Here is a 25,730-nt window from a genome sequence, read left to right as displayed (position 1 = left end):
ATCTGGTTTAAGAGAGGAATTTATTGTGAATCTTTGATTTCCCCATGCAGGGAAGGATGTATCAGCTCTGTTCCCTGATGTGGTGAACTGTATGCAGACAGACAACCTGGAGCTGAAGAAATTGGTATACCTGTATCTCATGAATTATGCAAAATCTCAGCCTGACATGGCTATAATGGCTGTCAACACCTTTGTCAAGGTATGTTCAGGTGTATGTGTGGGACATATTTCTATATATTTTATGTTGTCCATAGTTATGGTTGTCAGTGAGCCATTATCTATGTGTACTGGTATGTGTCATATGTAGTTCACCAAGCCTAGGAGTCCCCAAGGAGGAAGGGGGGACCATCAAAGCCCCCTCCATCTGTCCCTTCCTCAGTGACAACCGAGCGAGATGCCTGGAACCACTGTCTGACCTACTTCATTTCTTCAGTGTTTGCGGCCTTTCTTCTATCTTTCTCTCTGTAGAGAACCACCTCTCCTTCTCTAAACCATACCTTCTTTTCCTCACTGAGACTCGATTGTCTGAGACGAGTGAGAACAAACCCTTCTCTGTATCATCCTACTTTCTCTATACACATTTCAAAGCCAAAGGTGGGTGTTGTGTATATGTCTGTAACAACATATATTGCACTCATGTTCCTGAACGTGAATCTTCTGAACTCTTTACTCTCTGGCATTGGCTTTCCTCCCATTCTCTGACTGAATATGTCTGTGCTGTTTACTTACCTGTACTTCTACTGACTATGGAACATTCTTTGACTATCTTACTTCCATGATGGAACACATCCTATCAATTTCTCCTTTCTCTAAAATCTCCATGCTAGGAGATTTCAGTGTTCACCACCATGTTTGGCTCACCTCTCTTTTTGCTGATCCACATGGTGAACAAGCCAACATCTTTTTCTGTCCTTAATGACCTAGAGCAGCTTGTACAGCACCCTAACCGTATGCCTAATGGCCTTGGAGAGAGTTCCATCATAACTGACCTCATCCTTAAAACTAATCTTTCTACTTACGCTGTTAATCTTTTCTCTCCGTTGGGCTTCTTTGATCACAACCTTATCACCTTAACCTGTCCTATTGCTCCAGTTAGGCCTGCGGACCCTTCCGAGAAGCAACTTTTGTGGCATTTTGGAGCTGCTGATTGGGAGGCCCTCAGGCAGTACTTGTTTGATTTTCCCTGGAATGATTATTGCTTCCATGGCCGAGAGCCATCTGGTAATGCCTTGTGCAGTATGGAGGTTATTCTCTTGGGCATGGAAGCATACATTCCTTTCTCATGTCCTGTGACTAGTGCAAAAAAAAAAACTTGGTTTAATCACGCCTGTTCTAATGCCATTCACAGCAAGGAGAGGTCCTACAAATGATACTGGAGCCAACCTACTGCCGAATCTCATCTCATTTCTGTTGCTACCAGGAATTGTGCTAAGTCTGTTCTTCGCTTTGCAAAAAATAATTTCATTCTTACTAAATGCTCTGAACTCTCCAACTCGTACTCTGCACGCTCTTTGTGGCACCTTGCTAAAAACCTTTCTAACAACTTTACCTCATCATTCCTTCCTCCTCTTTTCCACTCTGATGGCTTTAGCTATTTCATCTAGTGATATAGCAGAACTCTTCACTAAGACTTTCTCCTCCAGTTCTACCCTAGATGATTCCAGTGCTTTTCGTCCGTCACTTCCCCCCTGTGACTTCCTCATGGCTATCATTAAAATTTCGTCAGTTGATGTTTTTTCTGCTATCACTGGCTTCCATACTAACAAGGCATATGGACCCGATGGAGTCCTTCCTGTTGTCCATAGGAGCAATGCTTCTGTGCCTACATCCTACCTAGGTAAACACTTTTGTCTTTGTCTACCAACTTGTACCTTTCCATCTTGCTGGAAGTTTGCTCTCATTCAGCCTGTCCCAAAGAAGGGTGACCATTCCCATTCCTCTAACTATTGCCCAATTGCTTTAACATCCTGTGTTTCAAAAGTTTTTGAGTCTATTCTTAACCAAAAAAATTTTAAAGCATCTTCCCTATCACAACCTTCGTTCTGGTTGTCAGTATGGGTTCTGCCAGGGGCGCTCCACTGGCAATCTTTTCACTTACCTTGCAGAATCCTGGTCATCCTTCTTTCAGGACTTTGGTAAAAGGTTTGCCATCGCACTTCTCAAAGGCTTTTGATTGAATTTGGCATAAATCTTTAATATCCAAGCTGCCCTCATACAGTTTCTGTCTGTCAATCTGTGCCTTTATCTCTAGCTTCCTTTCTGGTTGTTCTGTAGCTGCTCTTGTAGATGGCCGCTGTTCTTCTCCTAAAGCTGTTCATAGTGTCCTATCACCAACTCTCTTCCTTTTATTCATGAATGACCTTAGCTGTACATCTAACCCTATCCACTCATATGCCGATGACTCCAACTTTCACATTTCCATTTGCTTCCTGCAGCATCCATCTCAGCAGTTACTTTAACAGACAAGGGATGGGGTTATGGCACACCTATAGTCTGACTTGGCTTGTATATCTGACCAGAGTAAAAGTAATCTTGTTTTTAATGCATAAAAAACTCAGTTCTTACATCTGTCAACCCAACAAAATCTTCCGCGGGTGTACGCTTTAACTTTTAACAACATCCATTTCAATCCTGCATCATCTTCAAACATACTTGGGATTTATTCTCTCAGGATTTATCTTGTAAAGATCATATTATCTCTCTTGTAAAATCTGCTTCCAAGAGATTAAGTGTGCTAAGCCAACTCCATGCCTTCTTTACCCCTGCCCAATTGTTGACTTTATACATGGGTTTTATTCGCCCCGTATAGAGTATAACTCTCACGTGTGGGGAGGCCCCCACACACAGCTTTTCTCAACAGGGTGGAGTCAAAGGCTTTTTGTCTCATTAACTCTCCTCCTCTTACTGGCTCCCTTCAACCTCTGCCTCTTCGCCACACTGTTGCATCTTCATCTCTTTTCTGTCGCAGCTTCAATGGTCACTGCTCCTCTGAACTGTCTGCCTACACTCCTGCACCACTATGATGGGCACGTAGCACCCATTTAGCAACAAACTCTCATCCCTTTTCTGTCCAGCTGCCCAGTGCAGTAGTTTACTATTACTTCGATTCCTTCATGTATTCAACAGGTCAGCTCTGGAACTGTCTTCCTCTGTGAGTATTTTCTACTGCCTATGCTCTCCAGTCTTTGAAATGCAGTGTGCCCAGGCATCTTGAAGTGAATGGATCTTGAATTTGGCTCTCATTTATGTTGTTTTTGTTTTTTCCTGGAGGGAACATTTTGCAGGCTGCTGACCTTTGGTTCCTTCTTCCTTGGATAAAGAAAAAGAAAAAAAAAAAATTCCATTCACTGCTGGGATATCTCCTATTATTAGAATTATGTTGTCTGGAGGCATCCTAAATAAAATCAATGGATGGGGGTGCCCATCATCAACTCACTCAATGTAGGGATGCCTTATGGTCTTTACACTGAGTGACAAGCCAAATGGTTTCCTGTTCCCAGGAAACCATTTACTGCACTGGGTAGTAACCACATAACCGGGGTTTTTGGCCAGGTTAAGTGACCCCCAGATTCCCCTAAAATCATTTAATCATGGCAGTTGTTTCAGAGAGCCTCGGAGGGCCCAATACCTGCCCAAGGCCCCAACCAAATGGGCACATTTGCATGGCCATGTGGAATGTAAGAGGTGTGAATGAGGAGAGCAAGAGGGCAAAAGCGGTTAATGTGTTCAAGAGTGCAGGATATGCCGTGATGGTATTGTGTGAAACAATGATGAAGAGGTGTGAAATGGTGTGGAAGGGTGTGAAATGAAGGAGTGGAAGGGTGTGAAATGTGTAAGATTGAGCACGATTGGGCGGGGAAGATGCAAGGAAGGAGTTGCTTTGTTGATGAATTAGGTGTGACAGTGGAATGAGAAATTACAAATGTGAAAGCTCGAAGTGTATGTATGTCAAGTTCAAATTTGAGAAGGAGAAAGTGGCGGTGATTGTAGTGTATTCACTGTGTAAGGACAGGAGTGAGAGAGACGGGTTTTGGGATGAGCTGCATGAATCAGTGGGGGAAATGCCCAGGAGCTATAAAGTGGTCGTAATGGGCGATATGAATGGAAGAGTAGGCACTGGTCCTGAGGATAACATAATGGGTTGTAATGGAGTACCAGGAGAAAATAATGGGAAGCGATTGAAGGATATGTGTCAGGAAAGGAGGTTGTGCATTTGTATCTCTTATTTCAAACACAAAGATGCACATAAATACACATGGTATAGAGGAAACATGCTCCCTACATGTCAGCAAGTGGGTTGGTGGAGGGTTAGTGCCCCTCCCCATTAAACTAATAACTCAAAGTCAACTGGCCACCCATTACAGGATTATGGAGTCTGGCAGTAGATAGACAGATAGATAAAGGGAACGGGGATCGTGTTGAAAAGAGCCTGATTTATTATGTGCTTGTAGAGAGGCCAATGCTGGGAATGGTTGCTGATACAAGGGCCGTGAGAGGACAATGTGGTCTGTCGGATCATATGATTGTGGTATGCAAGATCAATAATCTGAGAGGAGTGAGGTGGACAATGAGAGCGAGGAGCAATCAGAGAGAAATACTGAAAGTCGAGAAGCTGAGGATAAAAAAAATGGCAGATGAATTCAGGACCAGAGTAGAGGAGGAATCAGTGAAATGGAATGAAATGGATCTGGACTGCCTGTGGAATGCATATAGGGATTGCTTAGTTAGAATTGCTAAAGCAGTAGTGTGTGGTGTGGCAAGAGTAACAGCAAAGAAGAGAGGTACGGCATGGTGAGATAAAGAGCTTAAGGGAGCAGTGGAGGAAAGAGAAAGCAGTGGCTAGAGTGATTACATAACAGGGGTTCAGTTGAAATAAGAACTTAATATATTGAGAGCAAGAAGCACATAAAAAGATTAGTGAAGAAGAAAAAGGAGGAGGTAAATGATGATGTAGGTAGGAAGAAAAATAAATTCCAACTACTCTGAAAATAGGAAGTAATTCTGGAAAGAGGTGTGGAAATGTAGAAGTGAAAACGGAAAGAAATGTGAAGGTGTGAAGGATGTAGATGGTAGATTATTAACCCATGGGAATGAAGTAAGGATCAGATGGGAAGAATATTTTGAAAGCCTGATGAAAGGGAATAGAGAGAGCAGAGTGACTGTTAACATTATTGGATTTGGGGGTGTGCAGAGAAGGAATGCTGTTCCAGGAAACATGTCCCTTGCACAGGTGAAGAACACTGTGAAGTGGCTGAAAATGGGAAAGTAGCTGGGGTTGATGAGGTGTATGCAGAGATGATTAAGTGCAGTGGAGAGAGCAGAATGAAGTGCCTGTTGGAGATATGTAAGAAGGCATGGATGAGTGAAACTGTGCCAGCGGAGTGGAAAAAGGCTGTAATTGTACCCCTATACAAAGATAAAGGTGAGCGAAGTGAGTGCAAGAATTATCGTAGCCAAAGTTTATTGAGTGTGGAAATTATCGTAGCCAAAGTTTATTGAGTGTGGTAGGGAAGGTATATGGAAGAATAATTATAAAGTAAGAGAGCTGTCAGAAGTCCTAGTGAGTGATGAACAGGGTGGCTTTAGGAGTGTCAGAGGATGTGTGGATCAAATATGTGCAGTGAGACAGATAGTGGAGAAGGCTTGTGAGAAGGACTATAAGGTGTTTATGGCATTCATGGATCTGGAAAAAAGCATACAACGAAGTAGACAGAGAAGGATTGTGGAAGATGTTGCGCATTTAAGGTGAAGATTGGTAAGCTGCTAGGTGCCGTCAAGAGCTTTTATGATGGTTGTGAAGCATGTGTAAGGGTAAATGGGCATCTAAGTGAATGGTTCACGACCAGTGTGGGCATGCGACAAGGTTGTGTGATGTCTCCATGGTTGTTCAATATATATATGGATAGTGTGATGATTGAAGTAAAAACATCAGTAATGGAGAGGGGGATGGCATTGGTAAGGAATGGCGATGGATGGAATATCTCAAATTTGTTGTATGCTGATGATGCAGTACTACTTGCAAATACTGAACAAGAACTTGGTAGACTAGTGCAGAGTTTTGCTGATGTCTGTGAGTGTCGTGCCTTGAGAGTAAATGTAGAAAAGAGTGTGGTGATGGTTATTGAGAGAGAAGGTGACTTCCAGTGCGATGTTCCAGAGAATGGAGAGACTGGAATTGGTGAGAGAGTTCAAATGCCTGGGTACAATGATAGAAAAGAGAGGAAAATGTGCAAAAGAAGTGGAAAATAGAGTGACACAAGGAAGGAAAGTAGCTGGTGCAATTAAGGCCTTGATAAGAAACATAGGCTGGAGTGCTGCTGCTGCATGAGGCTTACATGAAGGAATGTTAGAGCCAACTTTAACATATGGATGTGAGATTATGGTGTGGCATGAAAATGAAAAGTCAGGAGTGAGAGCAGTGGAGATGGGACTGCTGAGGAGTGTATGTGGAGTACTGAGAGTGGATTGGGAACAAAATAATGTGATTCGTGAAAGATGTGGAGTTAGGAAGTCTGTGGACACAAGAATCGAAGAGAGTGTATTGAGATGGTATGGTCATGTGGAGAGAATGGATAACAATAGAGTGGTGAAAAAGGTATATATGAGTAAATTTGAAGGAGGGAGGAGGCGAGGTAGGCCAAAGAGAAGGTGGAGGGATATGGTGGATGAGTGTGTGGGAAAGAGAGGGTTGGAAGTCGGTGAGGCTAGAAGACTGACGAGATCGAGGAGGCTGGATGAATATTATATGAAGAATCGCATGATCAGAGATTGGGCACCCTTTTTTGATGTGACAGCATCTGGGTTGACTCTATCGGATACGTTTATGTGAAGCGACGGATGGTGGTGAATGTTTTTGGCGTATCAGATAGAGCCAGGATTTTGGGGGCTTCAGTGATGAGTGAATGGAAGCATGGCCCATTGGATTGGGCAAATTTGTTCTGTCTTGACATTGCTACTTCTCACCCTGCCCTAAGGTGGGACAGGAGGTCTGGATGATGATGATGATGATAGTACACTAATACTGCAAGCATTGTTGTGTTGTGTTATATGTTACTTCTTTATATTATTTTCTATGACATTCTCTTGACTTTGCAGCTTTCTTTGTTTCCCCTCCCCCTCCCCTATCTACCTTAGTCCTGTTCTTTCTCTGCATGCTCAGCCTTTTTCTTGCAGATAGTACTTGATGACAAGATTGAGTCTTATATTATCCCAGTAAAGGTGTAGGGGCTTGAAGCTAGGCTACCATAGTCCATATATATATATTTTAGGATAGATGGTTAACTTACCTCCTGATGGCATTAAATGATTGAGAAACCTCTAGTCACCTCTTGGCTTTAACACTTATACAAGACTGTCATTCCATTTTCCACCCCCCTCCCCTCACATCAGGACTGTGAAGACCCCAACCCGTTGATTCGAGCCCTTGCAGTGCGTACAATGGGGTGCATCCGTGTGGACAAGATCACTGAATACCTGTGTGAGCCGCTGCGCAAGTGTCTCAAGGATGAGGATCCCTATGTGCGCAAGACAGCTGCCATCTGTGTGGCAAAGCTGCATGACATTAATGCATCAATGGTGGAGGATCAGGGATTCCTTGATCAACTCAAAGAACTTCTCTCAGACTCTAATCCCATGGTAAATTTGATGACTGTTTTGTACAGGGTATATTGGCAAAGAGTATGTATAGTAGTGTGCCAGACACGCAGCATAGGTAATGCAACACTGGATAGCAGACCATGTAGATACCATCATCCATTCTCCTTCTTTTGCTTGTGTTCAGCTTTTATATGACAGCCATGCATGCCATCTAGATTTGCAATTAAGTGGGTCCGAATGCTTAGTAAATTGGTATGTCTCTATCTTGATACTGCAGTTATTGTAATTTTGTATATGTAGTTATATCTTGATTATTTATGGATATAGTGGTATGATTTGTTTGTTTAATTTCTTATTATTTATATAATGATTAGGTTGTGGCAAATGCAGTAGCATCACTGACGGAGATCAATGAGGCCAGCAGCTCAGGTCAGCCACTTATGGAGGTGAATGCAGCCACTATGAACAAGTTGCTGACTGCTCTCAATGAGTGTACTGAATGGGGTCAGGTCTTTATCCTTGACGCCCTCTCACAGTACAGTCCCAAGGATGAACGGGAAGCGCAGAGGTAGGTTTTATGTACATATGTGTTTATGTGTAAGTGTGATAAGAGTCTTGATTTTTTTTTTTTTTCCCTCAACACTGTGAGTATACAACAAGAAGTTTAATTTGTGTATTTTATGTGTCATGTGAAATAACTGAAATTTGCAGGAATTGAGAATAGAAAGACCAATGAATATGACAAAAGATAGAGTACCTTGGACCTTCTGTTCGCTAATAGTGTCCACAGTGGGCATGATAGCCACACTTTGGAACTGTCCACCTAATACAGTGGTTCCCAGCCCTTTTTGGCTTGTTACCCACTTTAACATGGTACACCAAGCTTGTTACCCCTATTCACAAAATGGCATCAGTATTCATATTCAGTGCATAGATTACAACCCTAGATTTTTTTTATTTTTTTTTTATTAACCTTACCCACCTTTATCATAAAGAACTATCACAATCAGTCAGTTGGACAGCTGGAGTTGCATCTTAGCAGCTAGTTGGGAAATTATTGGCTTCACGGTTGAGAGTGCCAGCCTGGTATCATTGGCCACATCGAGTCATTTTCTTTTTTTTCATCCCCATTACAGTTAAGAATGTTTTCTCGCAGAGGTATGTCGTTGAGAATTATGCCAATAACATCAACGGTGTCTTGGCCAGATATGGAGAGTCAGGTAGTTGTGAAATCCAAAAAGAATCAGAGCCTTGATCTTGGTACAGTAATCACTCCAATATCCGACGTAATAGAGCCATAGGCAGGTCCGGATAGTGGTCCTGTCCGGATATTGGGCCCCAGCTTATGGACTTGTACTTATGGACCGTAACTCAGAGAAACACCTATACAACTCCCTCTGGACATGCATAGCACCTATTTAAGACCCAAATCACACCAATAAGGCACATAAATGACTGAAATAAATGCAAAAGAAACATAAAATGAGGGTTTAGAAGTAGGTTCATACAATATTAAACATTCTGGTGAGTGGCTCCTGGACTGGTACTTATGGACCCTAACCTAGCCTAACTCAGAAAAACACCTTCCTACTGCACATGCATAGCTCCTTACACCCTATTCACACCAATAAAGGACATTAAAGAGTGAAATGAGGGAAGTATAGTATGGAAAAAAGTACAGTATGAAACATTCTGCCTACTTACAGCAAGTCCATGGCCACCTCGATGAATAACCGCCTCCTCTCGGACTCTGACAGTAAGAAGGATTTCCTGAAGCACTTCCAGTACACAGTTCCTGAAGTCTTGCACTGAACTTAGTCAATCGCACACAGAAGTCCGTTCTCTTCCCAGTGCGCACTCTTGTCTAACTAATACTTCATTGTAACTTATTAAGTGTTGCACTCTGCACTTTAACTTTTCCCATTCTTCTAATAATTTTCCAAAGCCAAAACAAACAAGTCTATTTACGTTAAATTTTGTTCCAAATGAGTCTTTTTTCTCTCACAACTGTAAATCCTTAACACAACACACTGTTTTTTTCACTGCACAACACTGTAAATTCCCGTGTGGTCTAGTGGAGAAGTTCTTGCTGTTTATTCACTGTCAGAGTCCGAGAGTATCACTGGCAGGTGACCTAGGGGTGCATCGCTGGGTCGTGGTGATGGCGTACCCACTGATGACGACTCTGAAGACAGCCGCAAACTGTACTAGGTTTACCTTAAGTCGGCATATATTTCCTGAAATATATATGATTGGTGATTTATATAATATTATATATATCACACAGTATCCTGCTGCCATCGTTCTTCTCCTAGATCTATCAACAGTGGTGTTCCTCAGGGCTCTGTCCTATCACCAACTCTCTTCCTTTTATTCATCAACGATCTTCTAAGCTGTACATCTAACCCTATCCACTCATATGCTGATGACTCCACCCTTCACCTTTCCATTCGGTTCCCGCAACGCCCATCTCAACAGTTACTTCAAGAAACAAGGGATGAGGCTATGGCACACCTAATGTCTGACTTGGCTCGTATCGCTGACTGGGGTAAAAATAATATGGTTGTCTTTAATGCATCTAAGACTCAGTTCTTACACCTATCAACCCGACAAAATCTTCCACAGGTATACCCATTAATGTTTAATAATATTCAGCTTAATCTTGCATCATCCTTGAACATGCTTGGGGTTTCATTTACTCAGGACTTATCTTGGAAAGACCATATTACATCTCTTGTAAAATCTGCTTCCAAGAGATTGGGTGTGCTAAGCCGACTCTGCTCTTTCTTTACCCCTGCACAATTGTTGACTCTATACAGAGGTTTTATCCGCCCCTGTGTGGAGTACAACTCTCATGTGTGGGGAGGCTCCCCACATACAGCTCTTCTCAATAGGGTGGAGTCAAAGGCTTTTCGTCTCATTAACTCTCCTCCTCTTACTGACTCTCTTCAACCTCTGTCTCTTCGCCGCACTGTTGCATCTTTATCTCTTTTCTATCGCTACTTTAATGGTCACTGCTCCTCTGAACTGTCTGCTTGCATTCCTCCACCTCTACGACGGGCGCGTAGCACCCGTCTGGCAGCAAACTCTCATCCCTTTTCTGTCCAGCTCTCTAATGCAAGAGTTAACCGTTACTCCCAGTCTTTCATTTATGCAACAGGTCAGCTCTGGAACTGTCTCCCTCTATCTGTATTTCCTGCTGCCTATGATCTTCAGTCTTTCAAACGCAGTGTGTCCAGGCATCTCCAAATGATCGGATCTTGAATTTGGCTCTCTATTGTATTTTGTTTTTCTCTTGGAGGGAACTGTTACTGCGGGCCATGGCCTTTGGTTCCTTCTTCCTCGCCAAAAAAAAAAAAAAAAAAAAAAAAAAAAAAAAAAATGTTGCATTGTTTTGTCGGTTTCCCGAATTCCTTGACTTTTTTTTTCTGTCAGTCCTCCATTATCCTCCACAAATTGCCAGATTACCCCGGGGGGGGGGTAATTTACCTTGGGAACCACTTACCCAGTAGAACTCTAGGAAATTGGATTTGGAGGTACAGTATTTGATTACCAGTTTATTTTTTTCCATTGTTTACAGCATATGTGAACGTATCACACCCCGTCTAGCACATGCCAATGCAGCTGTGGTGCTGTCAGCTGTCAAGTGTCTTATGAAGTTTATGGAGCTGATGGTGGCAGACTCTGAGTTTGTTAAGAACTTGACCAAGAAGTTGGCACCACCACTTGTCACCCTTTTGTCATCAGAGCCTGAGGTGGGTGCTCTAAAGCAGGATGGAATGTGGTACCAGGTAATACAGTGTTAGATTAGCTTATCCTTTGACTGTATCATTTGGCATTAGATAGAATAAAGTGCAAAATTCTTAATTCATGGCCACAAAGTCAGTGAAGATGACTTTGATCCATTTAGCTATGGAAGGTTTCTCTGAGCTAAGTAAAATCGATGTTACTTGGGAAAAAAAAAAAAAAAAATCATCCAGTCTCTCTCTCTCTCTCTCTCTGTTTGCAAGGACTGAATGAAGCAGAAAAAGCTGATAGGAGAAATTAACTAAAAATCACGGTCTGGTATTTTTCAGGGATGAAGAAGACATTCATTGAAATTTATGCATAAAGTTATGTGATCACAGTGTTGAAATAAGTATCCAGTATAATTTTTCCTGTTTCCTACAAAGGGAATATGTTGACAATACAGTTGCAAAATCTACAGCAGTTATTGTTTTATTGAAACTTTTTAAAAAGTGAAGATTTCCCATTGTTACTCTCCACTAACAGTGCTTTTCTGCATACTGTACAGTTAGTCATCATTATAAGTAAGGGACATGTTCCAGAACTGTACAGATTTATATTCTCAACAGATCAGATTTATACTCTCAGCAGTACTGAAAAATCCAAAACACTGGCAGACAGCTTCATGGGTAGCAGTGGAACTTGGCAATTTTTCAGTAAATTACCCCTCCCCCTAGAAAAAAAAGAAGGGCTTTTCTGCACTTTACCGAACTGAAGGGGATAAAAACAACCATTGCAACAGTTTCTAAACCCAACCTTCTCCCTACACAGGTTCAGTATGTAGCTCTGCGGAACATCAATTTGATTGTGCAGAAGCGCCCAGAGCTGCTGAAGCACGAGATGAAGGTGTTCTTTGTCAAGTACAATGACCCCATCTATGTCAAGCTGGAGAAACTGGACATCATGATTAGACTGGCATCAGAAGCTAATATTGTGCAAGTCCTGTCAGAACTTAAGGAGTGAGTAGAAATATAAAGTTGTTTATTGGTTCCACGTTGCTATAATAGGTACAATAGTTGATATCAGTTTGCCTTCTTGCAATAGTTTATATAGACATGATATGAACACATAACTGCTGCAAGTTTATGAACTTCCTTGTATTAAAAGAAAGAAAGAAAAAAAAAATCTGTGGTGTTGTGGAATATTATATTACCAATTGGAAGCTAAAATATAGTGAATATAAGCTTTAAAAGTAAATACAGTGCAGCCTTGTTCTGCGTTGACCCGTTATGTGATAAATTGCTACAAAAATCATATCCTCTCTCAGTACAGCGTTAAAAGATTAACTGCGATTTCGCAGCAACAATATTTTCAGCAGCTGCCCTCGAGAAGTTTGTGCAGATGCAGTGATGCATGCAAGCCAAAATGGCCGCCCAGTGTTTGCATTTGCTGTGATCATTGCCTTTTGTTCTAGTTTGTGCATGAAAGGCCACTGAAACACCATTGTTATCACCAGATAATCGTGCAAATGTTTAACAAATAGTGCAGTGTGCAGTATTAAGTGAAGCAACACTATTTTGTGTGTGAAATACTGCAACTTGTGACTTGGAAATTGTGCAGGCTTGTGTAACCATCATCCCCTTTTTGGGCCTCAACTCTTGCATGAATGGCCATTGAAACACTACTGTTATCGCTAAGTAACAGTGCAAATGGTTGACAAATTGTGCAGTTTGCAATATTAAGTGAAGTGATTAGTTTTTTCTGTGTGAAAGTTTGTGGTAGGTGGAGGCACTCACCATCCTCTCACTTGATGCAGTGCATCTCTCAGGTGTCTGCCCTTTCCTCTCCTCCATCCTTCTTTCCTTCCATCCTTTTCTGTCTCTCTTTCCCTCATTCTTTCCTTGTCCTTTTGCCTACAGGTGACTTAACACTCCCTCTTCTGTCTTTCTTTCCTTCATTCTTTCCTCTTTGTTCTGACTGTGGGTGACTCTACACTGAGTGACAAGCCAAATGGTTTCCTGTACACCAGGAAACCATTTACAATGCTGGGTGGTAACCATATAATCAAATTTTGGCGCCATTTGATTTAGTGGATAATTATGGCACTCCAGTTGGATTGAACCAGTGAAGGTTTATATCCAAGGGATGGTTGGGGTTTATTGCTCATGTAATGCCACTCAGGGATAAGTGAGGCTGGTCACTCTCATCTTAACCCGTCACGTCCCGAGGTTTTCTGCACCTCCGACATCCCCCAGTCCCGAGGTATTTTCGAATTTTTTTTTTTTGGCTAAAACGTCTGCTTTTGGTGAGAAACATCGAAAATTCATAGAGAAATCGCTCACCTGAGGTTTAAAGTACTCAATCCAGGTAGGAGTTCCTCCTTACCTGACTGGGTTTTCTAACATGCTGGCACCAAAGAAAACGAGTTCTATGGGCAGGTAACTATTTTATCCACTCATAAACGGTATTTATTTATTTACTTGGTACGAATTTATATGTAGTATGAGAGTATATTGGTTTTCAAGCAGTAATATAGGCATTATAAGCATTGTTTCACTCACTAACTAATCTCCATTCATGACCTTTTTTTCCCACATTACCTGATCATCATTTCTGACTGTTTCTTCCTCTAATGCTATGTAAACCTTGTCCTCCACATTGTCATCGATTGGGGAATCACTCTGGCCCTGAATGTCTTTATTGGCCATGTCACTGGTAACAGGTGAATTGCCGAGACAATGGCATGAAGGGGGTAGGGGGGAGGTTATGCGGTGTAAGGCTTTGTCCCTGCTTGGCATCTTGTAGAGGAATAGAGGAAGGTGTCCCGTGTATACATACGAAAAATCACACGCGAAAATTGAAAATTGTGCAAATTAGGGACCTTGCAATTGCACGACATACCGGTACGTCGCCGGGACTGGCAAATGCAAATCGTTGCAACGTACCCATACGTCGACGGGATGGGGCGGGTTAAATGTCAGGACCAACTTGCCGAGCCCTGGGCTCCTACACTTCTCATGGAGCAATGTAGGATTGGATTATGGATGGATGGACGGAAATATTGAAACTTGTGACCTGGAAATCGTGTCAGCCTTACACAGCCATCATCCCCGTTTTGGACCTCTACTCTCACATGAAAGGTCATTGAAATATTTGTTATTGCCAGATAACTGTGCAGATGCTTAACAAATAGGGCAGTGTGCAATATTAAGCAAAGTGATACGTTTTTGTGTGTGAAATACTGAAACTTGTGACTTGGAAATTGTTTCAACCTTACTCAACCATCATCCTCTTTTTGGACCTCTACTGTTGCATGAAAGGTCACTGAAACACTTGTTTTTGCCAGATAACTTTGCAAGTGCTTAACAAATACAGTAGTGCAGTGTGCAATATTAAGTGATACTTTTTTGTATGAAATACTGAAACTTGTGAATTGGAAATCGAGTCAGCTTTGTGTAACTATCATCCCCATTTTAGACCTCTACACGGCTGTCTGAGCCATTTTGCCTGCCCAGTGTTTACACTGGCAGTGATCATTGCCTTTTGTTTTATTTTGTGCATGAAAGGCCACTGAAACACCATTGCTAACGCCAAATAACAGCGAAAGTACTTAATAAATAGTTCAGTGTGCAATATTAAGTAAAATGGTAACTTTTTTGTGAAGTGGTTGTCCAGGCCCTCCAACTGTCCTTCATCCTGCAGGGCGGGGAACTCTTGGTGATGACTCGTATAGACATAGGACAAATTACAGGTGGGTGACAGGTTTTTTAGGTCATTTTAAGTCTCACGGTTGAGATCACCCTCCCAAACTCCGTTGAACCTGTGTTATGTCGACCTCGTTATGCAATAATTTGTTACGCTGTAGGTTTTTACTTGACACAACCCATCACATAATGAGGCTGCACTGTATAGTTGTTGATGAATTTTCAGTGTATAGTATTCATTTTCTTAATCTTGTCAGGTATGCAACTGAGGTAGATGTTGACTTTGTGCGTAAAGCTGTGCGAGCCATTGGTCGTTGTGCCATCAAGGTGGAGACATCAGCTGAACGATGTGTCTCCACCCTCCTTGACCTCATCCAGACCAAGGTAGGGAGTTCATTCTGACACTCATATTTGAATGACATATTGGTATGCCATCATTACGTTGTATTTAGTGTTCTCTTCATTGACAATCATAATTTCTTTAGCCTTACAGGGGATATGGTGGCTCAGTGGTAGAGCACCTGACTCAAGACTGAAGTCGTGAGTTTGCGCCTCGCCCGGATAAGCTGCCCTGCCAGGAGAGATAGCATTCTCTTGTCACCTAGCTGGTTGTAGCAGCTGTGGCGCAGTAGGTTAGAGCGCTTTGACCTAAGGGTTGGAGGTTTGAGTCCACCGAAGGGTTTTTGGTAGACATCAGGAAGGGCATCCAGTCATAAAGTGCTACATGCTCCAAAACCAAAGTCCTCTACCCAAAGGCAACGTTTTATCCTTTATCAGAAAAGGGGGACATGGCGTAAAGCTCATGAAGATAGATAGAAAAGAGGAAACAGTTATTCCTCTTTTTTTCATTATTTCGTTACAAAGTTACTGATGAATTAATACCGTTTTTTCATGTAAGATTGCGTGTGATTCATAGTAAAGCTGTTTTGGAGTCAATTTCCTCTCTCCCTCCCCTTGGTCAGATACAAGAAGCATGTCATAAGTAAATTTGTTTCACATAAAGTGCAAACTGCCCGAACATATCCTTGACTTTAACCATTCAGTGGCCCTTGGTGTTGAACAGTGCTTTACTGTGCTAGTGCCAGTGACTTTGAATTAGCATGAGCTATAAAAAACTGCGAACAATTATTGGAAGGGAGCAAAGGTCACTGATATGTCTACACGATCCAACTGTACCATGCCAAGCACTCAGGCAGTCATATCATATCTGATGCTTTTGCCTATGTGTTTACATATCGAACATGCGCTATAATTTTATGAATTCTTTTGCGAAACATAGCGAATCACAGGATGGGTTTAGGAAGCAAAAACCCACATTGCCAGGTGCGCCAGGTGATTCTTTTCACATCTGTAAGAAAATGAAATTGATTTTAGAACTTTGAAAAAATGGTCCCCGGGCTGGCCTGGGGTGCACGCAAATTTCTGAACTCATGGTCATTGAGGGTTGTGAGGACTGACTACTACTGTAGTTTCTTCTTGCTCTCTTTTCTAATCCTAAACTCTCATTGTTGTTGCAGGTAAACTATGTAGTGCAGGAGGCTATTGTTGTGATCAAGGACATTTTCCGCAAGTACCCCAACAAGTATGAGAGCATCATCTCTACCCTGTGTGAGAATCTGGACACTCTGGATGAGCCCGAAGCCAGGTAAATATCCCAACCATTATTACTGTTTTCTCACTTCGCAGTTTCTCTTTCCTTGTTTGTGGATTCTGCCTCACTCCATCATTAGGTAGGAAAAAATTCAGGATGGTAGTAATGATCCAAGTCTGTATTATCTCCCCACTCTTATGATAATTACTTTGAGTAGCAGGACTAAGGTGGTGAAGTTGATTTGGAGCATTCATCATGTGGCTTATGAGCAGCCTTGTAGTCCCTTTAACATATAAGGTAGCTACTTTTGTGATTCTTAACCCATTCATTTCCGGGGGTTGTTTTCACCACCCAAACCACCAGCAGGTGTTTTTCTTAAAAAGCACTGTTGTTTAAACCATAATTTCTCAGCTAAACCTATAATATAAAATTATGGTATAACCTGCTATTATAACATGATGCAATAATCATAATAATGATACAATAACAATTACACTACAAAACACTAGATCATGTATACATGTCACCCGGATGTCCCCAGGTCGTCACGTATACATGCCACCCGGACGGGAGGGGTTAAGTCAGGAAAGATACATTGCTTTGTATTTCACTACATACCGTGGCAGTGGGATATAGGATGACGATGGTAATGACAACTCTAATGAACGATTGTCTGTTCAGGGCTTCAATGATCTGGATTATTGGAGAGTATGCTGAGAGAATTGACAATGCTGATGAGCTTTTAGAGAGCTTCCTTGAGGGCTTCCACGATGAGAACACTCAGGTGCAGCTCCAGCTCCTCACCGCCATAGTCAAGCTTTTCCTCAAGCGGCCCACAGACACTCAGGAACTTGTGCAGCAAGTGAGTAGAATTTTTTTAGTTCTCTTATTGGCAGGTTTCATTAGTTTCCATCATGTGAACCCAAAATGTTCTGCTCTAAAAACTGTAATAGTGAGGTTGAAGGATTTAAGTGACTGGATGAAGATAATTATGTCAAGAATTTGGAGGAAAAACACCAAATGCAGAGGAGGGACCTAGGATTTATTCAGCATTTTACCTGTTACAACTTCTTCAGGAATAATTTGAGGTTGGCATAACAGGTGAAACCTTAATTAAATCCTGGGTCCTTTGTTTGCATTTGGTATTTCTCATCCAGGTTGTTATAGTCTAAGATGTTTGTTGTTTGTGTACAGAGCTTTATGAGCATGAATGCGAAGGGAAAATGACCATATGCCACCTTTGGAAAAAAATGAGATGATGAGAGATGATTTTAGGGTAGAAAGTTTAGTGTGGGGGAAAGTAAGTGATGATGCATGAATAGTTGCCATAAAGAAAACCATAGTTTACACATGCCAGTCAGGGAAACACTGTAAAATGTTGTATGTAATGTATATACTTACAGGTACTCAGTCTAGCCACTCAAGATTCAGACAACCCTGACCTTCGAGACCGAGGCTTCATCTACTGGCGACTTCTTTCCACTGATCCTGGGGCTGCTAAAGAGGTTGGATTACACGTAGTTTTATCTGTTAAGCTTTTAATCCTGAAGTTTTTGGTCATATTAATGGAACTTACAAGCTCAGGTATTATATTTAGCCATGTAGCATCATGGTTCTGTTTTAATTTTGAAGTCATCATTATTAAATATTACTGTTAAAGGTTGGGAGTTTGGTGTCCTTTAATTTGTCGAGTTTTCATCCTCTTACTTAATGTAGTGCTTCCTTCACCTTTATCATTCTTTTTCTATATCTGTCCTCCATTCTTCTTACTTTTGCCTTCTTTCCTGTCACTTTTTATTACTCTTTTTTTCCTTTACAGGTGGCTTTACATTGAGTGATAAGCTGAATGGTTTCCTGTAAGCCAGGAAACCATTTACAGTGCTGGGCTGTAACCATGTAATCAACCCACATGTGTTGCCTGCATGTTAGCAAGTGAGTTGGTGGAGGGTTAGTGCCTCTCCCCATAAAACCACTGACTCAGACAAATGGCCGTCCCTTATGGGATTATGGCATCTGGCTATAGGTAGATAGAGTGACTAACTTTGATACATCCATCCATTCATTCATCCATCCTCCAATCCTATGTTGCCTCATGAGGAACGTAGGAGCCTGGAGCTAGGCAAGGTAATACTGACATTTAAGATGAGAGTGACCAGCCTCACTCATCCCTGAACGGCATTGCATGAGCAATAAACCCCAACCACTCCTTGCATATAAACCTGCACTGGCTTGATCTGATTGGAGCGCCTTAATTACACACTAAACCACCAGGCACCATAATTTGGTTATATGGTTACCACCCCTCGTAGTAAATGGTTTCCTGGTGTACAGGAAACCATTTGGCTTGTTACTGAGTGTAGAGTCACCCATAGGCAGAAGAAGGGGAAAGAATGACGGAAAGAAAGGCACAGTAAATGATTTCCTGGCGTACAGGAAACCATTTGGCTTGTCACTCAGTGTAGAGTCACCCATAGGCAGAAGAAGAGGAAAGAATGACAGAAGAGTGAGTGTAAAGTCACCCACAGGCAGGAGGAAGAGGAAAGAATGAAGGAGAGAAAGAATGAGTAGATGGTGAGCGCCCCCACCTACCACATAAATTTGATACAATTTTTATTTATCCTGGAGTCCATCTCTTGAGAGAAACCAAAATTATTGTTGTATTTCCAGGTGGTCTTGGCAGAAAAACCACTGATTGCTGAGGAGACTGATCTGATTGAACCAACTCTCCTGGATGAGTTGATCTGTCATATTGCCTCCCTGGCCTCTGTCTACCATAAGCCACCATCTGCCTTTGTTGAGGGACGCACTGGTCTTCGCAGAGCTTTGCCTAAGGTTAGTGACTTTGTCCAGTACCATGCTACATGAGAGCGACTGCTTAACTTCTCTCAGTGCTGATGTTTTCCATCAAGTTTAAGTACTGTAGTTTACAAATCATATTCATCCTCTTTCGTGTGGTAGGTTCAGTCCTGTAAATTGAAAATCATTGTAAAGAACTTGGGAGTTTAGTGAAAAACAGAGTTGACAGTCCTGCCAATAATAAAAATATTGATTCTTTCTCCTGTTGATATAAAGTGTTGTATTGCTGTGATTGGATACTGTCAGCTTATGGACTCTGAGACTTGATATACTGCTGGTTTATTTCTTGTTTAGTAATCTCATCACTGTGATTAGCTACATATTTTTCTGTTGCTCGTTGCTGCTGCCAGATACATTGTATTTTGCTTTGGAGAACCCTCTGGTAGTAGAAGGGTTAATCAAGGATTGTTCTTTGCTGCTGCCAGTTACATTTTATTTTGCTTTGTAGAGCCCCCTGGTAGCAGAAGGGTTAATCAAGGCTGTATCTAACCCCTGTAGTCTGGAAAGTCATTCCCGAACTTAGTAAAACCACCGGTAGATAGCAAGAGTAAATAGAAATGATGTCCTTAGGTGGAAGAGGTTGCTATTATCATGGCCCCAGGCTCATCTCAATGTGAACCTAGTGGACTGCAGGCTGAAGTGGCCCTTGCAGTTCACCATCCTCCATTTCATGGATAGAGATGGAGCCAAGGAAAGTTTGTAGGATCAGTTATATTTGTGCCACCACACAAAAGTGTTCCTCTTCAGTACCTGAAGGAGTTAATCCTGTGATTAATTTTGGTGCAGCAGTTATCAGACAGTGGTCAGAGTGAGATTGGAGGCATTCATAAACAGAGACCATCAGGAGATCGCAAGAATACATAAAAATTCCATTCTCATTGTGAAGGGATTAATTTTGTGATAAATTTCCCTTCCACAGTCCTCAGGGAGCAGTGAGGGTGAGAGTGGAGGCGACCAGCAGGCAACAACCCAGCAGCAGCCAACAGTCATCCCCAGCCAGGACTCCCTTATCCCAGACCTTCTGAACATGGACATTGCACCACCTGTTATACCAGCAGCACAGCCAGGTACCTAACCTATTACAAGCCAAATGGTTTCCTGTACACCAGGAAACCATTTACTATGCTGGGTTGTAACCATGTAACCAAATTATGGTGCCTGGTGGTTTAGTGGGTAATTAAGGTGCTCCAGTCGGATTAAGCCTGTGTAGGTTATATCCAAGGGATGGTTGGGGTTTATTGCTTATGTAATGCCACTCAGGGATGAGTGAGGCTGGTCACTTTCATCTTAAATGTTGGGACCAACTTGCCCAGCCCTGGGCTTTACGCTCCCTGTGGAGTAGTGGAGGATTGAATGATGGAAGGATGGATGAATATATAATTTTACATAAACTGTAGAAGTACTTCATACAGGTAAGTGAGAAAAATGCTATAGTTGTTTTCACTTCATGGAACTGAGTCACTCCCACAACTTGAATATTTAGTTGTGGCTGTGTGAAACTAAATGTTGAGCCCTAGTTATGAGGTAAGAATGAATCTCATTCTTAAATTATCAAATCAACCATCCATTCTGGCCACAGTGGCACATCAGCTGAGCTGAAAAGGTTAAAGATATTTGTTAGATTGGAGAAAACTCACAAAAGCCATAATTTTGGTATAGTCTGACTTTTGGCAGATGATTGTGTGCAAGTAATTACAGTGACAGGTTTAGAAGCAAAACAAATAATAAAGGATGCATTGTGTGTTTGTAGTACATCTGGAACTGCATAGGACAAGGATTGTGCCAGTATTTTGGCTGTACCTTACAGATGTCATAAGACCAATTTGAATTGATGAGGAATAATTAGTGAATTATTCACCCAAGGGATGAGAAAGATAGACTTGAAGGCCTTAACCCTCCTGGGCACATTGACACAGATCGCGTACCATGTTTTTTTCTGATAAATGCACATTGATATGAATCGCATGAAAAAGCAGAAAAAAAAATTGCCAAAAATTAAGTTTTCAGCCGATTTGCGTCAAATTTTGGTGCGTTCTAGCATGCCAGTCTCTCCTGCAAAGTAAATACTTGGCAACATGTGACTTCTCTAATGAGACTGCGCAGCAGAAAACCTCAGTACCTCACGACCACCCGGGCTGAAGGGTAGCGCTGCTGTCAATCGTCCCTGTAAATGCGCCATTTTCCCCCTCCCATCCGAGGCAGAAGCCATTATTAAAATATTGTGATTGTATAGTGTTTTTTACTATACTGTAAAGTGTTGTGTTTGTGGAACATAGATACCGGTATATTGTTTATAAAGCTTTGGGGCCCGTCATCAGCCGTTAGGCCTAGAGGCAGGAGTCTGGTTTGTTATAGCGGGGTTTCCACTCTGCTTCACCCTGCCCGTAAATGATGTGAGTATTTTACATTTGTAGTGAAGCCAATACTTATATTTGTGAAACATATATTGCCTGGATTAGTGAAATAACTGACCTACTATAGCAGGCGTTATATATGCCATAGAAATATTTCATAGTCGCAAAGGGAACAGGCGGTCACGTACTCCATAGAGTTGGGAGGGGAATAATAGAGGAGGTTGGGATGGAAACATGTGATAGTGTTTTATATTGCATATGGTTTAATGTGACACATACGTATAAAATAATGCAGGGAGTGTTCAAGAAAAATTGTGTTCATTGACTGACTTAGCACAAACCTAGCGCAAGGATCAGAGACAACAAATACACCACACAATCACAGACTTCATTGAAAAGGCATTGTACCAGTCTCAGTGCTATATTTGCGTATGGTTTAGTGTGAAATATACATATAAAATAGTGCAGCAAGTGTTCACCAAGAAATATTGCGTCCATTGACTGACTTAGCGCAAAGCTAGCTCAAGGATCAGAGACATGAAATACGCCACACAGCCATATATATATATATATATATGTGTATGTCGTGCAGTGAATGTTCGTGGAGAAATCTATTGCATGCATCGCATGTATTATAGGCAAATGTAGTGCAAGGAGGAGAGAACAAATATGTCACAGCCCTCCCCCCACACACACACTACATAACTCCTCATCTTCAAACCCTTCAAGGTCCTGCCAGCATCTCAACACCTCTGGAGGAAGTGAGTTATCCAAATTTTTTTTATTTGTATTTTGAAATACTTCTGCATTTCTATATTTTTTACACGAATAAGTATTGGTTTTTACATATACACATATGAGATGAAAAAAAGTTCAGCTTCAGTATTAGTACCGAGCAAAAAGACTGGTGGTCATGTCGAGTTTCTGAGAGCACTGTCAAAAAGGTTATGATATTTTATGTGTATATTTTGAGTAAAAAAAGAAAATAATAAAACCTAACGAGCAAAAATATGTAGGTGTGGGTGAGGCAGGAAAAGAGAGTGTTTTTATCTCGCTTGTGGGCGAGGAGGAGTATTTTACGTTTGTCGTCCATTTACTTGAAAAGTATTGGACGTATCAATTTCCTGTAGGAACCGTGATAAAGATCAGTGAATTCTGTGTACAGTATGTACATGATCAAAATATAAGCCTTTGGGAGCATATTTTTTTAGGTAAAGGTGGGGGAAGAGAGTGTTTTTTTCTCGCATGCAGTAAAACTATGCAGTGCTTGGAGGAGTATTCTACGTTTGTCATCCATTTACTCGAAACATATTGGACGTATCGATTTCATGTAAGAACCATGATAAAGATCAGTGAATTCTGTGTATATACATGACCAAAATATAAGCCTTTGGGAGCATATTTTTTAGGTAAAAGTGGGGGAAGAGAGTTTTTTTCTCACATGCGGTAAAACTATGCAGTGCTCGGAGGAGTATTCTACTTTTGTTCTCTACAGTACTCGTCAGAAGTATTCAGCGTTGTCCGCCGGGCGCGCAATACTTATGGCCCAAAAAGAATCACCCATTTTGGGGGGTAAGAATTGAGCCACAAGTTTGAGCTCCGAGCATGACGTCACGGTAGCCTGAGGCCTTCCGACACGCTGGTTGGTTCCCGCCTCAGTCGCCCACGGGCTGCCTGAGAGAGAGGAACTCCGCCGAGTGTCCCTCTCAAATTGCGCCATTTTTTACCGAGTGTCCCGCAGTGTTTTGGCCTTTAAAACTTTGTTATGGCACCTACCCGTGAACTATCGAGTGAAATCATATCCCAGATCATTGCTCTAAAGGAGGCAGGCCACCAGACAAAGGAAATTAGTGAATTGGTTGGTGTGGCACGATCGACAGTGCGTCGTTGGTGTGCACGGTTTCGGGAGGAAAACAGTGGTGAAGTTCCCACAAAGAAACCGAGGTCTGGTAGGCCTAGGAAAACTTCCCCAAGGTCTGTTAATGTTTTAAAACGTGCAGTGGAGTTTAATCCTCGTGTGAGTGCAAGGAAAATTAAGGAGAGCAACCCAGAAGTGTTTGGTGAGGTGTCAGTGAGAACAGTGTCTCGTAGGGTGCATGAGCTTGGTTACACAAGTCACAGGCCTGTGAAAAAGCCTCTTCTCTCTAGCAGCCAGAGAATTCGTAGGCTTGCCTTTGCTAATAAATATCTAAACTGGGGTGAGGAGCAATGGTTGTCAGTGTTGTGGTCTGATGAGGCAACGTTTAGTGTTACCTGTAACAGAGGAGCACGCAAAGGTAGTGACCCACTTGACCCACGGCATGTAGAAAGCACAGTTAAACATCCTGATTCACTCATGGTATGGGGTTGTTTCTCAGGGAAGGGTTTGGGGAAGCTTGTTGTACTTCCCAAGAACCTCAGAGTGAATCAGGATGTTTACCTGGAGCTTCTGTGTGATCATTTACCAGACTCCTTCGAGCTAACAGGTGCACGAGTGTTTCAGCAGGACAGTGCACCTGCTCACAAGGCCAAATCGGTCACCAATTGGCTTCGTGACTGCGAGGTATCATTCATGACAGACTGGCCAGGAAATAGCCCAGACCTCAACCCGATTGAAAACCTCTGGTACCTCGTAAAGAAGAGTCTCCAAGGGAAGGACGTGAGCTCTCTGCCTAAGCTGGAAGCCGCCATTCGTGACTCCTGGGACAAAATACCGCTCCAGCACCTCAGGAGCCTCGCCCTTTCACTTCCAAGACGTCTCAGGTCCGTGAAGAAACGTAAAGGCTACCCTACAAAGCACTAAAGGTAAATAAAATGCATTATTTATATGTTTTTTCAATGTTGAAAGGTTTGTTTCTCAGGAGGGACGCAGGGCGCTCCATACTTCTGACGAGCACTGTATTTACTCGAAAACTATTGGACATCGATTTCCTGTAAGAACCATGATAAAGATCAGTGAATTCTACGTATGTACAGGACATAACAATGTAATATCTCTGATGAAGAGTCGTTGTTATATAGGCGGGAATATAACTTTGCACGCATGAGGAGAGTGCAGCATGGGCGTGGGTACCCAGTAGTTTTTTTGCGTTTTACTCGGAGACTACGAGGCGCATGAAAAATCTGTGGGTACCATGCAAAAGCTCATGAAATTCCACACAACATTATGAAATGAAAACATAACCTGTGCGAGAAAACTTTTGCAGTAGCGCTCTCTGAATAAAAATCAGTTTTTTGTTTAAATGGGTTTTAGTTTTTTGCTGTTTTCTCGAAAACTACAAATCATATCACAACTGGACAAACCTCATTAGGAGGCTGATGAAATTCTCTGTCTAAACTTCTAATAACATTTTTCTGTATGATGGAAAACATTCAAACTAGGATGTTGGGAAGTAAGATTGACGTTCCAAAATGTTTATTCACACCGGCCTAATGTACTTTTATTAGTACAGTGAAACCTCAATATAATGGACTTCAATAGACTGGAATTCGCTTTTATCTGACTCAAGGAGCTACCGGACTAAATTCCTCTATATCGGAAAAAGTCTGATAAAGCCAGAAGCAGCCAGGACTGCCTGACCAATTCAGCAAAGTTCACCACAATAAGGTGAATAAAAGACATGTTTATCAGTGTACAGTACAGTATTATTATATATATTATACCATTTGATTAATATAGTGAAGTTATAACACAGTACAGTACAGCACTGATAGTCAAAACAGTGTAATAATGGTTCCTGCGATCCAGACTAATGTCTGATATATCAGAAAAAGTCTGAGTTAGCAGGGGGAAGTCCGGATGTCGCTTTTATCAGGATTTCTCATTTTTTAGAATGGCTGGTGCCCCAATTAGTCCATTATAGTGAGGTCTGTCTGTCTCCCACCCCCCCCGGCTAGGTCAGACATCAGCGAATATGATGATGT

General features: G+C 41.9%; 1 protein-coding gene across 1 annotated transcript in view; it reads left to right on the top strand.

The window, feature by feature from the left end:
* Nucleotides 1–25,730, top strand: part of AP-1-2beta (adaptor protein complex 1/2, beta subunit) — a 49,538-nt gene that overhangs the window by 9,369 nt on the left and 14,439 nt on the right. Inside the window, exons 3-13 of the mRNA XM_080268196.1 lie at nucleotides 51–199; nucleotides 7,390–7,635; nucleotides 7,971–8,164; nucleotides 11,177–11,351; nucleotides 12,154–12,341; nucleotides 15,284–15,410; nucleotides 16,544–16,671; nucleotides 17,299–17,479; nucleotides 18,021–18,122; nucleotides 19,285–19,449; nucleotides 20,393–20,540. Of these exons, the coding sequence (XP_080124322.1) occupies nucleotides 51–199; nucleotides 7,390–7,635; nucleotides 7,971–8,164; nucleotides 11,177–11,351; nucleotides 12,154–12,341; nucleotides 15,284–15,410; nucleotides 16,544–16,671; nucleotides 17,299–17,479; nucleotides 18,021–18,122; nucleotides 19,285–19,449; nucleotides 20,393–20,540 (1,803 nt within the window). The remainder of the gene's footprint in view (nucleotides 1–50; nucleotides 200–7,389; nucleotides 7,636–7,970; nucleotides 8,165–11,176; nucleotides 11,352–12,153; nucleotides 12,342–15,283; nucleotides 15,411–16,543; nucleotides 16,672–17,298; nucleotides 17,480–18,020; nucleotides 18,123–19,284; nucleotides 19,450–20,392; nucleotides 20,541–25,730) is intronic.

Source organism: Coenobita brevimanus, chromosome 26, assembly GCF_032717465.1.
Source record: "Coenobita brevimanus isolate Jiangsu-jjx chromosome 26, ASM3271746v2, whole genome shotgun sequence".
Classification (NCBI taxonomy): domain Eukaryota; kingdom Metazoa; phylum Arthropoda; class Malacostraca; order Decapoda; family Coenobitidae; genus Coenobita; species Coenobita brevimanus.
Note: the sequence above shows the minus strand (reverse complement) of the source record. Positions and strands in the feature narration are given on the sequence as shown.